This window comes from Heteronotia binoei, chromosome 11 (assembly GCF_032191835.1).
Source record: "Heteronotia binoei isolate CCM8104 ecotype False Entrance Well chromosome 11, APGP_CSIRO_Hbin_v1, whole genome shotgun sequence".
NCBI classification, from domain to species: Eukaryota; Metazoa; Chordata; class Lepidosauria; order Squamata; family Gekkonidae; genus Heteronotia; species Heteronotia binoei.
Window position 1 is genome coordinate 3,097,802 of NC_083233.1, and position 15,886 is coordinate 3,113,687.

The 15,886-nt window shown below is 53.9% G+C and overlaps 1 protein-coding gene and 1 pseudogene across 1 annotated transcript; both read left to right on the forward strand.

Moving 5' to 3' along the window:
• Nucleotides 1–430: 430 nt before the first annotated feature.
• LOC132579674 (uncharacterized protein K02A2.6-like) lies at nt 431–7,015 on the forward strand (the record flags this gene model as incomplete). The annotated part of the gene is made up of 2 exons (XM_060250196.1): nt 431–667; nt 6,308–7,015. Coding segments are annotated over exons 1-2 (945 nt in total), but the record flags the coding sequence as incomplete, so codon positions are not given.
• A 3,872-nt stretch (nt 7,016–10,887) lies between these two features.
• On the forward strand, nt 10,888–14,696 carry LOC132579676 (uncharacterized protein K02A2.6-like; annotated as a pseudogene).
• The last annotated feature ends 1,190 nt before the right edge of the window (nt 14,697–15,886 follow it).

The window sequence follows — 15,886 nt, forward strand, 5'->3', positions numbered from 1 at the left end:
CCAAAAAACCAATCCAAATTCAGTAATCTTTGCAATCTTTTGGACTCCCAGAATATTTGGATTTTTTGGACTCCAGATATCCCAGAACTGTGGCTATCCTGGAGCTGTGACCAGAACGGAAAAGGCCAGCGGTCTGAAGTCAGCTTCCAATATATCGCAGTAAGAGGGACCCTCTTCAAAATTTTATGGCTTTTGGAGCAAGGCTTCTGATAAACTTTGATCTTTAATTACAGTTATTCAGCAAAATATTTATGTAACAAGTTTTAAAGAACTTTATTTTGGCAGAATGGCACTTGGCTGCTCTCCAGAAAATCTCAGCTTCAATAATAGAGCAAAAATACTAAGTGAAGCTCTTTTTTATATTCTTTACTCTGTGGTTGGTTGTTTTCATTTTTAATTGTACTCTTTCTTATCCCTTTAAAAGTCTTTGATGAAATCCAGGCGCCAACGTCAATGGGCCAAGACTGGATACAGTCCCTCGGACTCACTCCAGCCATCATTCTGGCTGCACAGCTCTGAGCGACGGAAGTTCCAGAGCACTGCTCAAGGGCAGCTCCACACAGAGTGCCTGCAAGTCGCCTCGTCTAGATGGAACCTGGGGATGCACCACAGTGGCCAGATCTTTCCAGCCCAGCAAAAGCTGCTACTGGCTAAGCAGGTGCAGCTGGTCAGTGAGCCTGGTTCTGAGAGCCGTTAGAAGGCCTGGGTCTCTGTTCCATCCAGAATGGGGGATACCAGGGCTTTTTTTGTAGCCAAAACTCCTTTGCATATTAGGCTACACACCCCTGATGGAGCCGATCCTCCTGGAGCTTACAGTAGGCCCTATAAGAAGAGCCCTGTGAGCTCTTGGATTGGCTATATCAGGAGGTGGGACCTAATATGCAAAGGAGTTCCTGCTACAAAAAAGCCCTGGGTGACACCATAGATCCTGGCTCAGACCTTCCACCCACCAGTAGCCCTTCCAGCCTGTCAAGATCAAGCTTCAGTGTACTAGCCAGCATCCACTCCAGAAGTGTCTCCAGGCTCTGGTTCAGGGCTTCTACAGCTTCGCTGGGATCATCTGGAAGCATGAGAGAGAGCTGAGCATCATCTGCATCTTGGCGACAACCAGCCCAAATCTCCAGATGGCCTCATCCACCACTTTCATGAACTAGAGCATAAAGAGCATAGAAGGAGCCTTCCGGAACTCCACAGACCAAAGCTCCAGCGGCAGAGCAGCAGTCCCACAATGACACCTCCTGAAACCTCCCAACCCCAGCCCTGACAGGCAGTCCCAAAATTGTCCAGAGTTGTCTGGGCAGAGCTGCCGGCTTGGCTGGATGAATCACGTTTGCCAGCAGATAGATCATCTCTCACTCTGCAAACCCTTCAAGGAAATGCTGGGCAGCCTGTTTTTACCCTGTAAATTGAAGTATCTAATTTAGGAGTAAAAATAGTACTGAATACAGGATATGGAAGGAGAGTCTGCTGCTGCTGCAGACAAAACCACAATTTAAGCTCATTGCAGCCTGTAGCTTGCATACAAAGAAAGGATGCGAAGGGATTTCTTTCTGAGGAGCTGCTGCTAATTCCTCTTAATATGCAAAACCGCACATTGCACAGATTCCCCTGATTCCCCCTCCTCTCTGTCTGTGAGGGTGTGAATCCAAAGCAACCTGGGCTGGGGACTGGAGATGGGCTGAGCCAGTTTTCCTTGCCCTTCCTTGTCCCGGGGAAAGCAGCTGGCTCAGGCTACAAGGCGAGACATTCTGGGTCCTCTCATCCAGCACTGCTTTGGGCTTTGTCTCTCTGCAGAACATGTACAGGCTCCTCCTCAAAGCAAGGAAAGAACATTTTGCTTAAACACCTCTCTTTGTCTTTTGTGCCCTGACCAGATTCCCAGGACAGATACAACCCTGACCCTGCTGCTTGTGGGATCCACTCATCTGATCTGCAGGTCCCTTCCAACTCTATGATTCTATTATTCTGTTATTTGTCTTATGAACTTTGGTCCTTGTAGTGGCTGAGATTATTAAGTTTGTATTGAGACACTTTAATTTTGTAACTACCTGGAGTAAAATTATCTTTGTTTATTGTTTGGTTGGAGGTTGATATCTCATGGAAGCCTTTGAGTTTATTTTTTTCCTGGTTATATCCATGTTTTCCAGGTTATATTCTTGTTGCTTCACTTAGACTTTTGAATGCTGCCTAGAGATCTCCCACTATTACAGCTGCTTCCCAGAGGACAGAAATCAGTTCCCCTCATGGAAATGTTTGCTTTGGAGAACGGGACCTGCGGGCAAGGTCCCTCCTATCTTCAAACCCGGCCTCCTAGTCAGAGTGTAGAGGTATTGTATTTAGGCAGAGTCCCCTTTTTCCCAAACAAAGGACTCCACGACAGGGGTGCAAAAAGAGAATGTGCTGATCTTTTATTGTTTTTTTCACATTAATGTGGGAAGGAGAAAACAATCTCTTCACCTCCTTCCTCCATTCTCCTTCAAAATCCTTCCATATAGTCACAACATCTTATATCCTCCTGTAAACAAAGGCCAACTTACAGATTGGCTACACCGGTCTTCACCTTTGACATTCCAATTACATTCATCGGTCAAATAAGTCCCACACCCAACTTAGAAGTGAGAGATGAATTGATATCATCCAGGATCGCTAATCTGGACCTCTCACTTCCCATACCTCATATCAGCGGTTTCTCCCCCTTCCCTGTTTGACTCCAGTGTAGGCCTCTGGCCCAGCTCCAGAATGTGCAAGAACAGAGATTCTGCTGTAGCAGGGGGATTTAACCTTCTCCGAGAGATAGGCTCCCGGAGGTAGAAAAGATATCTTACTCTCTACCGAAAGATGTTCACAGAACAAACGATGATAAATTTCTGCTAAAGAAGAGGCTCCCTCTCATATCGAATATGCTTAGCAAAGATTCTATTAGAGGCCCATTGTTCTTTGTTTCCCAGACTTTGTAGGAAAAGGTACTATATACTTTAAGGAAAGTTCTGCAAATATAATACTTGGAAGGTAATAGTTTAAAGGTAACAGTAGTGCAAGGCAGGTTAGTGCAAATGAGTTCTATAATCAGGATTAATGGAAATCTATCTGGCACTCTGTGCATGTTCTAGCTCAAATTTGAATTTACATTCTACAGAGGGGAGTCACTGTAGTGTATCAAGAAATGTCATGCGACCCGACGGGGGGGGCAACTGGGCAGTCCCAGGAGCCCCAGCGCCGGGAGCCTGTCCCCGCCTATCTCCAGCTGTGGCGGGAAGTTCAACGGGGCTGGATTGGCCCAACCAACCCAGTAGGCTGTACCCGGGATTGTACATAAGCGGGACCCGGCCCGCGTGTTCGCTCTCTTGCAACGTGCTCCTAATAAACCATGTTGCCCTACTCTCGTCTCCGCCTCGAGTACGTTACACTGGCGACGAAGGTGGGATTCTAGCCGCAGCGGCTACGACGGAGATCTGGGCAACAAGCGACTGTCGCCGCCATCATGGCCAACCAAGGCGGAATCACCGGCTACCTCGAGCCCTTCGACCCAACCAATCCAGAGGGATGGGAGTCCTACGCGGAGCGGGTCGAGTTCTACCTCCGGGCCAACAAGATCACTGACACCGGAGCAAAGAGGGACGTTCTCATGAGCGTCTGCGGGCCTGCCACGTTCGAGATCGCCAAGGGTCTCTCGGCACCCGCCCGTCTGGCAGAGAAATCCTACGACGAGATCATCCGACTCCTCACGGGACACTTCTCACCACAGCCTTCGCGGGTGGCTCGCAGGTTCCTGTTCCACAAACGGGACCAGATCGCGGGCGAGTCCGCCGCAGACTACCTGGCGGCCCTCCGCAAACTCGCCGGGAACTGCAACCTCCCCCAACTGGAGGAAGCCCTGGCGGACAGATTCACGTGGGGCCTCCGCGACGAGAGGCTCCAGCAGAAGCTCTTCGCCAAAGAAGAGCTTACTCTCCAGGCCGCCTTCAGCGAAGCGGTGGCATGGGAACGAACCGCACGAACGTTTCCCCGGGCCAAGATGGAAGCTGCCCACCACGGAGAGCTGGACCAAGACGGCCCCGAGGAGGAGGAAGCCCATCAGCTACGCCGCCCAGCCGGGCCACCCAACAGAGCGACCCAACGCCCCCGAGCGACCGACCGACCACCAGCGTCGGAGAGAGCCCCGGCCACCAAGTGCGCCAGCTGCGGCGGCCCCCACGAGCGGAGAGACTGCCAATACCGGACCTGGGACTGCAGGAGCTGCGGAAAGACCGGCCACATTGCCAGGGCTTGCCGAGCCAAGCCCAACCGCAGGAAGCCGACCACGTACCACGAGTCCGCGGAGTCCCACGCGGTAGACTCCACGTCCCTACAGGTACTGAACTTGCCCCACGATTCCCCCGATAAAATCAAAGTGGCGGTCCTTATAGAGGGGAACCCCTGCCAAATGGAGGTGGACTCAGGGTCCTCCATTTCCCTTATTGCGGAAGAAACCCTAAGAGAACTGTGTCCCCGCCAGCGGCTGCAACTTCGGCCGGCAGACTTCATACTCCGGGACTTCCAGAAGAACCCGGTGCAAATTGCGGGGTGGGCGCGGGTACAAGTCGAGCGGGGGTCCTTCCACGGCCCGCTGGACATCCTGGTGGTTAAGCGCCAGCTGGCCACCCTGCTAGGTCTGGCCTGGTTCAAACCCTTGGGAATCCGCGTGGAGGGGGTGGGCCAGACCATAACGCCCCGGGGGTTCGGGGAGATTTGCAAGGAATTCCCCGAGGTATTCGATGGGTCCCTAGGGAGCTACCGGGGGCCGCCCATCTCCCTGCCCCTAGACCCCACGGTCAGACCGATTCGGCTCAAGGCCAGGAGGGTTCCGTTCGCCTTGAAACCTAAGATCGAGGCAGAGTTAGACCGCCTCACGGCACAAGGCGTCCTGGAGCCGGTGGACTACGCCACCTGGGAAACCCCCATCGTTACCCCCATCAAGCCAAACGGGGAGGTGCGGATCTGTGCCGATTATAAATGCACCATAAACAAGGCACTACAGGACAACCCCTATCCAGTGCCGGTGGTGAGCCATGTCCTGGCCGCCCTAGCGGGGGCTAGGATATTTGGGAAGCTAGACCTGGCCCAGGCCTACCAGCAGCTCCCAGTAGACAATAAGACGGCGGAGGCCCAAACGATCGTGACCCACAGGGGGGCTTTCCGGGTGAAGAGGCTTCAGTTCGGGGTTAGCGTCGCTCCGGGGATTTTCCAGAGCCTAATGGACGCTCTCCTTAAAGGGATCCCAGGAGTCCAGCCGTTTTTCGACGACGTTTTAGTCGCCGCCCCGGACCCCGATGAATTCGGCAACCGCCTTCGAGAGGTGCTCCGCCGGTTCCAGGCAGCGGGGCTCAAGGTCAAGAGAGAGAAATGCTTGCTGGGGGTTCCACGGGTGGAGTTTCTGGGGTTCGCCGTTGACGCAGCAGGAATCCACCCCACGGAAGAAAAGACCCGAGCCATCGTGCAAGCCCCGGCTCCCACTTGTAAAGCGGAGCTCCAAAGCTTCTTGGGGGTGCTCAACTTTTACCACTCCTTCCTCCCCCACAAGGCAGCCCTGGCGGAGCCCCTTCACCGGCTGCTGGACAAAAAAGCCCCTTGGGTTTGGGGCAAACGACAGGCCGCGGCGTTTCAGGCGGTCAAGGACGTCCTGGTGTCCAATGCGGTGCTCCACCATTTTGACGAGGCCCTCCCCGTCATCCTGGCCTGCGATGCGTCGCCGTATGGGGTGGGAGCAGTCCTGGGGCACCAGCTTCCGGACGGGAGGGAGGTACCGGTCGCATATTACTCCCACACGCTCACTTCAGCCGAGCGCAACTACGCGCAGATAGATAAAGAGGCCCTGGCAATCGTGGCAGGGGTCCGAAAGTTCCATGAGTATCTATATGGGAGAAGGTTCACCATTGCCACGGACCACAAGCCCCTCTTAGGTCTACTGGCCCCAGACCGACAAACCCCCCAAATACTCTCACAGCGCGTGTTGAGGTGGAACCAATTCCTCAACTCATACACGTACACACTGGTTCATAGGGCCGGCAAGGCTATGGGACACGCGGATGCGCTTAGCCGTTTGCCGCTTCCGGAGACGGGTCCGGACCCCGCACCCGCACACCAGGTCATGATGATAGAGAGCCTCCCAGAGCCGCCCCTCCACGCAACGGAGGTGGCCAAGGCCACCCAGAAACACAAGACACTGGCACGGGTGCTCGACTGGGTGGTGAGGGGGTGGCCAGAGGGAAACATGGGGGAAGAATTCAAGCCTTACAAGGCGAGGAGGGAGGAATTAGCCGCACACAAGGGCTGCATACTTTGGGGCAGTAGGGTAGTGATTCCACCTCCGCTCCAAAAGCGTGTTCTAGAATCCCTACACGAGACTCATCCCGGCATAGTGCGAATGAAGGCTCTGGCCAGGAGCTACGTCTGGTGGCCGGGAATGGACGGGGAGATCGAGGGCTGGGTCCGCGGGTGCCAGACCTGCCAGGAATCCCGGCCCGAACCGCCCAGCGCCCCCGTCACGAGGTGGGAGTCCACCCGGAAACCATGGTCGAGACTCCATATCGACTTTGCGGGCCCATTCCAGGGGCAGACCTTCATCATAATAGTGGACTCCTACACCAAATGGCTGGAGGTCATCCCCGTAGGGTCCACCTCGTCCACAGCCGCGATCAGAGCTCTGCGCAGGGTCCTATGCACACATGGCATCCCGGACACCATAGTCTCTGATAACGGGGCCGCCTTCACCTCAGCCGACTTCCAGGCGTTCCTGCAAAGATATCTGATCAGGCACATAAGGTCGGCTCCCTTCCATCCGGCCACCAACGGCCAGGCGGAGCGGATGGTCCGCACAACAAAGGAGGCCCTCGGCCGAATTGTACAGGGGGACTGGGACCACAGGCTGGCCGCGTTCCTCTTCGATAATCGGATCACCCCTAACCCGGTCACAGGAGTCAGCCCGGCTGAGCTCCTCATGGGACGCAAACTCATAACCCGGCTGGACCGGCTGCATCCCGACCGAGCTTCAGACACCCGCGGGAGCCCCGAAGTCCGAGACGCCGCCCGGGGCTTCTTCGCGGGCGACCCAGTTTTCGCCCGAAACTATGCAAGGGGCCCCGATTGGGTGGCGGGGCGGGTACTGAGGGTAACCGGGTCCCGCCACTACGACATATCAACGGAGGGGGGCCAGGTACTACGGCGGCACATTGATCAGTTGAGGCGCCGCACCCTTCCGGAGGCCCCCACAGACACGGACGAGGCTATATCCAGCGAGGAGCCTAACGGAGACCGCCCAGATGACGCGATCCCAACATCCGTGATGCGGGCGCCGGAGGTACCGGAACCGACCGAAACCGAGGGATCCGCTGAACCGGACGGGCCGCCCCCATCCACTCCAGGACCTACCGAGGCACCATCCTCGGCGGCAGCGCCGCCGCCACCGGGACCCCCCAGACGGTCCACTCGGGAGCGCCGGCCCCCCGCATACTTACAGGACTTTGTACATTAACCAGGGGGGGAGGGGTGTAGTGTATCAAGAAATGTCATGCGACCCGACGGGGGGGGCAACTGGGCAGTCCCAGGAGCCCCAGCGCCGGGAGCCTGTCCCCGCCTATCTCCAGCTGTGGCGGGAAGTTCAACGGGGCTGGATTGGCCCAACCAACCCAGTAGGCTGTACCCGGGATTGTACATAAGCGGGACCCGGCCCGCGTGTTCGCTCTCTTGCAACGTGCTCCTAATAAACCATGTTGCCCTACTCTCGTCTCCGCCTTGAGTACGTTACAGTCACAGTAACACATTCTGCCACAATTGGCACAGTTGGCAGCTCAGCAAGTGACCTGGCAGAGACTCCTTGTCTTCAGCTCCCTTCTGATTCTGTTCCCAGTCATCTTAACCTCTGAATCTGTGTTGTTTCTCATCTGTCTAATGTTTCCTTAATTTCCAGCTATCTTTGCAAACTCTGTCATTTTGGCTTCGTTTGTTAAAGCCAGTGTTCAGGAAAAGGAAGACATTCAATTGGAATGTTTCATTTCCTATTAGAAGCAAGTGAGTTCAAGGTTAATAAAGCATCCAAGGTTGTGTCTGCTGTATGGTGGTTCTGACAGCCATCAAAAGCATTGGAGAAAAGAGCTGCCTCTGTGGGATTGAGAGGCTCACTCCAGACATCCAGAAGAGAATTCTAATTCTAATGCACAATGTTAGTGTATTTTCATCCTGAAGTGTGCATGGGAAGGATCAAAATGTTGTTAGCCAATACAGGGTGTCATTGATACGTGAGTATAAACAGGCAGCTAAGGTTTTCACTGCAGATGAACTCTCACTCCTTTGCCCAACCAGCCCTGATGCTGGACTCTCCCACAACACAAATGAGGGCCATATTCCTTCTTTGAGGGCCATATTTTCCCCAGGGTGCCCTTGCAGCACCCACCCCCCCACATCCAGATAGGGGCTGTGCTGGAAAGACTCTCCGCAGATACAGTTGCTGTGCCCCACTGCCAAGAGGGGCTTGGAAGCTGCCCCCTCCCCTCTGCTCTCATCGTGGCCCCAGTTTGATGCTAATAGAGAATGAAAAGGACTACAAAGTGTTTGTGTTTGCACAGAATCTTATGGCATCTTGACAAAAATGTATGTAGAGGAAATGAATCTCTTTTTAAAAAGCAAAAAAGAGAAAAGAACTAAGGTGCTTCCCATGGCAGGATGAGCTTGCATGGCTTCTCTGTTGTTGTGATGGCTTCACAGAAAGGATAGCAGCAGCAAGGGGAATCTTACACCTGGCAGGTTTTCCGGCCCAATCTTTTGGTGATGCCATTCCACCCCACTGCCACCTTTGCTGCTCAGAACTTCTCCAGGCTTTAAAAAAAAACCCTGACAAATGAATATTGCTTTGCATTATAAGTATCTATCTATCAGGTTGAATCCCCAACTTCCTTTTTTAAAGTCAGTCTCTATTAACTCTGACAGGATTGGTTTCCTTTGAATGGGAGAGTATGAGGACCTTGTGGGGTTGGATTTTTTTCAAACAGACAAGCACAACATCATATCAGCAGAAGGCCCAGCTACTGTTTCTGCATCAGATTCCAACTGGACCTGAATGGTAGATAATCTGTATTACCCACCATGCTTTGCCTTCTGCCACCTCACAGCTGTCCGTGTTCTGTCTCCAATTGCAAGCTGCCTGGTGCCTCCCTGGCTACTGCTGCGCTGTTCTCCTCTTAGCTCTGAGGGCTGTCACTTCCCCTCCCCTGATGGGTACTACATTCAAAGGCTATGAAGAGAGACCCCAGATCTCACAAATTTCCCTTGTGGTTCGGGGCTAATAAGGCTGTTTCCCTAAAAGTCCCTGGCCACTCATTACTTGGCCATTCACATGGATCAAGAAGGCCAAACTCCCACAATGCTGTGGCCATTAGTCAGGGAAAGTCCCAGCTGGTTAATGGCTGTGGCTGATGTAACAAGCATCTCAGAGCACTGTGTGTGTGTCACATGTGAAAACACAAAAGGATTTTGTGGGCCTCAATAAGGAAGGACTTTTTTGAACAACAACAAAAGTTTCCTTATCCTTTCCGCAGTGTTTTTCCATGTCACATTCATTATGAAAATGGCAGTGCTTTCTGCCAAGCCTTTTGTGGCATGGAAGATGTGAGGAGGGAGTGCCAGAAGGCGGAGGGAGGAGAGAATACCAAGGTCAATCCAGCACACGCTCTCTCTCTCTCTCGTTCTGTGACAGAGATTAAAATTGAACATCTGCTAACAGAGTGCAGAGCAGAGGAAAATATTGGAAAATAGGAAGGAAGGAAGGAAGGAAGGAAGGAAGGAAGGAAGGAAGGAAGGAAGGAAGGAAGGAAGGAAATGCTACCACCCACATTTCCCAGAATGCTGGCAACTGCTGTGGTGACCATCTGTACAGCCACTGTTATGTATTGGACATAAGTGATCAGGCCACATGGCGACCACTACTGAAGGCGACCCCTGGGTCCCTGGATGGAGCTCCAGTCACCTCGCCCATCAAGATCTGTGGCGGGAAGTTTGACCGACCAGGATTGGCCTGGTTGGATGAGGGGGCTGTTCCGGGTAATGTATATAAGCGGGGCCCAGCTCGCGTGCTGGCTCTCTTGTAATGTGCTACTGAATAAACTATGTTGCCTTCAATCCGTCTCGGTTCTCAGTACATTACAGTGGCGACGAAGGTGGAAGCCTAACCAGCCCACTCCAGAGGGGCTACGCGGATCCAGTCGGAGACGACGAAGGCAAATCGGTGTAGACCGACCTGCCCTCCACCGCGGCCACCATGGCTAATCAGAGCGGAACCATGGGCCGCCTCGAAGAATTCAACCCCGCTACTCTGGAGAGGTGGGAGACCTACATGGAGCGGGTCGCGTGCTACCTTCGAGCGAACAGGATACCGGAGGATAGTCTGAAGAGAGACGTCCTCCTGAGCGTCTGTGGCGAGGCCACGTTCAAGATTGCCAAGGGTCTCTCGGCCCCCACGAGGATCACGGAGAAGACGTACGAGGAGATAATCAGACTCCTCACCGGACACTTCTTGCCCCAACCCTCACTCATCGCCCGCAGGTTCCTCTTCCACAAGAGGGACCAAGAGGCGGGAGAATCGGCAGTGGACTACCTGGCTGCCCTCAGCCAAATCGTGGGCAACTGCAGCTATGAAAAGCTAGAGAAGACCCTGAGGGACCGTTTCGCCTGGGGCCTGAGGGATGAAAGACTGCAACAGAAGCTCTTCGCGAGGGAAGAGCTCACCCTCCAGAGCGCCTTCAATGAGGCCGTTTCATTCGAGCGGACCACGAAAATCTTCCCCAAAATGAGGGCCGAAGCCGTCCATCAGGAAGAGATGGGCCCCAGCCAACCAGACGAAGAAGAGGCACTCCAGCTATGCTGCCAAATGGGGATGGGCCCCCGAGCAACCGAGAGACCAGCCGCAACCAAATGCGCCAGCTGCGGAGACCAACACGAGCAACGGGATTGCCCCTACCGCAACATGGTCTGCAGGAGCTGCGGCAAGATGGGCCACATCATGAGGGCCTGCCGGGCCAAGAGCACCCGCCGCCGCCAGTCTACCAACCAGGAATCGACCGGGGACTACTCAACCACCTCCACCAGCATGCAGGTAATGAACTTGCCCAACGACACCCCCCAAAAGGTCAAGGTTTCGGTCAGGATCGAGGGCAAACCTTGCCTGATGGAACTGGACTCGGGTTCCTCCATCTCCATAATTGCGGAGGAATCCTTGAGGAAGATGTGCCCATGTGGCCTGCCCAGACTGCGTCCGGCATACTTCGTGCTACTGGACTTTCAAAAGAACCCTGTTGAAATCCTGGGTTGGGCAACAGTGGGGGTGGAGTACAACGGGGCTTAGGGATAAACTCGACATATTGGTGGTTAAACGGCAGCTCACCATCTTGTTGAGCCTGGCCTGGTTCTGGCCGCTGGGAATAAAGATTGTGGGGGTGCAACAGCTGGGAACGCGGGGATTCGAAAATGTGTGCCGGGAGTTCCCAGAGGTGTTTGATGGGGCCCTGGGGTGTTACAAGGGCCCTCCCATATCCTTACCCCTCGATCCCCATGTGCGACCCGTAAGGCTGAAGGCCCGGCGGGTTCCATTCGCTCTGAAACCTAAAATCGAAGCAGAGCTTGACTGCCTCACAGCCCAGGGAGTGCTGGAACCCGTGGCCTATGCCACGTGGGAAACCCCAATAGTTACCCCGGTGAAGCCGAACGGGGAGGTGCGCATATGCGCCGATTATAAGTGCACCATTAACAAGGCACTACAGGATAACCCCCATTCCCATTCCAATAATCAGCCACGCTCTGGCAGCATTAGCGTGGTCCAAAATCTTTGGGATACTAGACTTGTCCCAGGCATACCAGCAGCTGCCCGTGGACACTGCGACGGCAGTAGCGCAGACCATAGTAACCCACAGGGGGGCATTTAAGGTGCAGCGGTTGCAGTTTGGGGTGAGCGTGGCCCCGGGGGTGTTTCAGAGCCTGATGGATTCCCTCCTCAAAGGGATCCCAGGGGTGCAACCATTTTTCGACGACGTTCTGATCGCCGCACCGGACGCAGAGGAATTTAGCAACCGGCTGAGAGAAGTCCTCCACCGTTTCCAAGAGGCCGGTCTGAAAGTCAAGCGAGAAAAGTGTTCTCTAAGGGTACCGAGGGTAGAGTTCTTGGGGTTTGCGATAGACGCGGCAGGGATCCACCCCATGCCGGACAAAACCAAGGCTATGGTGGAAGCCCCCACCCCCCACCAGCAAGGCGGAGCTACAAAGTTTCTTGGGGTTATTAAATTTTTATCATTCATTCTTGCCCCACAAAGCTGCCATTGCAGAACCCCTCCACAGACTACTAGACAAAAATGCCCCATGGGTCTGGGGAAAGAAGCAGGCTGCAGCGTTCCAGGCAGTCAAAGGGCTGCTCGTATCTAACAATGTGCTCCAACATTTCGATGAGAGCCTACTGGTGATCTTGTGCGGTTCAATGTGGCCAAGTGCAAAGTAATGCACATTGGGGCCAAGAATCCCAGCTACAAATACAAGTTGATGGGGTGTGAACTGGCAGAGACAGACCAAGAGAGAGATCTTGGGGTCATGGTAGATAATTCACTGAAAATGTCAAGACAGTGTGCGTTTGCAATAAAAAAGGCCAACGCCATGCTGGGAATTATTAGGAAGGGAATTGAAAACAAATCAGCCAGTATCATAATGCCTCTGTATAAATCGATGGTGCGGTCTCATTTGGAGTACTGTGTGCAGTTCTGGTCGCCGCACCTCAAAAAGGATATTATAGCATTGGAGAAAGTTCAGAAAAGGGCAACTAAAATGATTAAAGGGCTGGAACACCTTCCCTATGAAGAAAGGTTGAAACGCTTAGGGCTCTTTAGCTTGGAGAAACGTCGACTGAGGGGTGACATGATAGACGTTTACAAGATAATGTATGAGATGGAGAAAGTAGAGAAAGAAGTACTTTTCTCCCTTTCTCACAATACAAGAACTCGTGGGCATTCGATGAAATTGCTGAGCAGACAGGTTAAAACGGATAAAAGGAAGTACTTCTTCACCCAAAGGGTGATTAACATGTGGAATTCACTGCCACAGGAGGTGGTGGCGTCCACAAGCATAGCCACCTTCAAGAAGGGGTTAGATAAAAATATGGAGCAGAGGTCCATCAGTGGCTATTAGCCACAGTGTGTGTGTGTGTGTGTGTGTGTGTGTGTGTGTGTGTGTATATATATATATATATATATATATATATATATATATATATATATATATATATTTGGCCGCTGTGTGACACAGAATGTTGGACTGGATGGGCCATTGGCCTGATCTAACATGGCTTCTCTTATGTTCTTATGTTCTTATCTTAGCATGCGACGCGTCACCGTACGGGCTGGGCGCCATCTTAGGTCACCAACTCTCGGACAGGAGGGAGGTCCCGGTAGCATACTACTTGAGGACTCTGACCCCAGTGGAGCGAAATTATGCCCAGATAGATAAAGAGGCCTTAGCGATTGTGGCAGGGGTGCATAAGTTTAATGACTACCTGTACGGGAGGCGTTTCACCATAGCCACTGACCACAAACCGCTCCTGGGCCTCCTAGCTCCGGACCGCCAAATGCCACAGATTCTATCACAGGGCGTTTTGCAGTGGAATCAGTTCCTTAATTCCTACACCTATGCCCTGGTCCACCGGCCCGGCAAGGCAATGGGACACGCAGACGCTCTCAGCCGCCTACTGCTGCCCTCCATAGACCCCGACCCGGCCCCGGCCCACCATGTGATGCTCATCGAAATGCTACTGGAGAGACTCCTACACACCACAGAGGTAGTGAAAGCCACGGGGTGCGACAAAATACTTGCACGGGTCCTCAACTGGGCGGTAAGGGGCTGGCCAGAGGGAAAACAGGGCAAAGAGTTCAGGGCATACACAACACACAAGGATAAACTATCTTCCCACAAGGGATTTCTTTTATGGGGGAGCAGGGTGGTGGTTCCCCCCCCCCCCACTGCGGAGACAAGTGCTGGCGGCCCTTCATGAAACACATCCAGGGATTGTACGGATGAAGGCCTTAGCACAGAGCTATGTATGGTGGCCCGGGATGAACGAAGAAATAGAGGGGTAGGTCCGGAGGTGCAAATCATGCCAGGAGTCCCGACCCGAACCGCCCAGCGCCCCCGCGCAATGCTGGGAAGCACACAGGAAGCCGTGGTCTAGACTACACATCAACTTTGCAGGGCCCTTTCAGGGCCAAATATTCTTCATCTTGGTGAATGCATACACCAAGTGGTTGGAAGTTATTCCGGTAGCTCCAACCTCAACGACGGCAGCGATCCGGGCGCTACGCAGGGTCCTGAGCACACACGGCATCCTGGACACCATTGTCTCAGACAACGGGACAGCCTTCACATCCCGGGAATTCCGGGAGTTCATGCAGAGATACCTGATACATCACATCCAGTCTGCCCCCTTCCATCCGGCCACCAATGACCAAGCCGAGCGGATGGTGTGCACGACGAAAGAAGCACTGGGTTGGATCGTGCAGGGAGACTGGGACCACCACCTAGCCGCCTTCCTATTCGATAATAGGATAACTCCCAACCCAGTAACAGGGGTCAGCCCAGCCGAGCTGTTAATGGGATGGAAGCTAATCACAAGATTAGATCGGCTGCACCCCGACTGAGCCACCGACATCTGTAGTTCCTGCGAGATCAGGGAAGCAGCCAGGGGATTCTTCCCAGGGGATCCTGTGTACACGAGGAACTATGCTTGCGGCCCCGAGTGGGTAGAGGGCCGGGTACTTCGAGTAATAGGGTCCCGCCACTACGATGTGTCCACAGAGGGAGGCAGTGTATTGCGGAGGCATATAGACCAAATACGTCACCGCACCTCGCCGGAAGAACCGGCCGCAATATGGAGCGAGGAGGAGCTCACAGCCACGCCCCCGCAGAGATCTACCCCAACACCACCGTCTGCTCCGGCCGATCGGGAGGTAGAGCCCAACCGTAGCGAGGGCGACTCCCAGGAAGCAGGGACACCAGACGAGCTGCAAGGCGCAGACAACCCTAGGCCGGCAGTTCTCCCACAAGGGGAAACCGTCGCCCCGTCTGCAACAGTGGCCAGGGCCCCGGCGGCACCGGCGACTGCTCCGACTCCATCAGCCATCCCAAGGCGGTCTACCCGGGAGCGCACGGCCCCCGCTTACTTGCGGGACTATGTGTCCTGAGCTGGGGGGGAGGAGTGTTATGTATTGGACATAAGTGATCAGGCCACATGGCGACTGCTACTGAAGGCGACCCCTGGGTCCCCGGATGGAGCTCGCCAGTCGCCCCGCCCATCAAGATCTGTGGGGGGAAGTTTGACCGACCAGGATTGGCCTGGTCAGATGAGGGGGCTGTTCCGGGTAATGTATATAAGCAGGGCCCGGCCTGCGTGTTCCCTCTCTTGTAATGTGCTACTGAATAAACTATGTTGCCTTCAATCCGTCTGGGTTCTCAGTACATTACAGCCACCATGGACCAAGTGCAAAATGAAGGGCGGGCTCCCTTCATGAATGACACTGAAAATCTTGCCAATCAATCACCGGCTCTCCCCACCCGCCTTTGCTAGTGCTTCTGCATCCCCTTCCATAAGGTCTGTTCTCTGCAGCCTCCTGCTAAGCAAGCGTTTCTCAACAGGATGAACTGCAACCTGTCTGCCATTCTGCAGAAATGTGTTCTGACACTCCAGAGCCAGCTGATGGACATCTTTAAGAAACAAAGGAGCAGGCAGCCTTCTCTCAGAGGCAAGCAGTGTGGGAGGAGCCCTGGTGCTGGAGAATTGAAGGCAGTTGCCATCTGGTTGTGATACCAACTCAGCAATCATGTAAAAAAG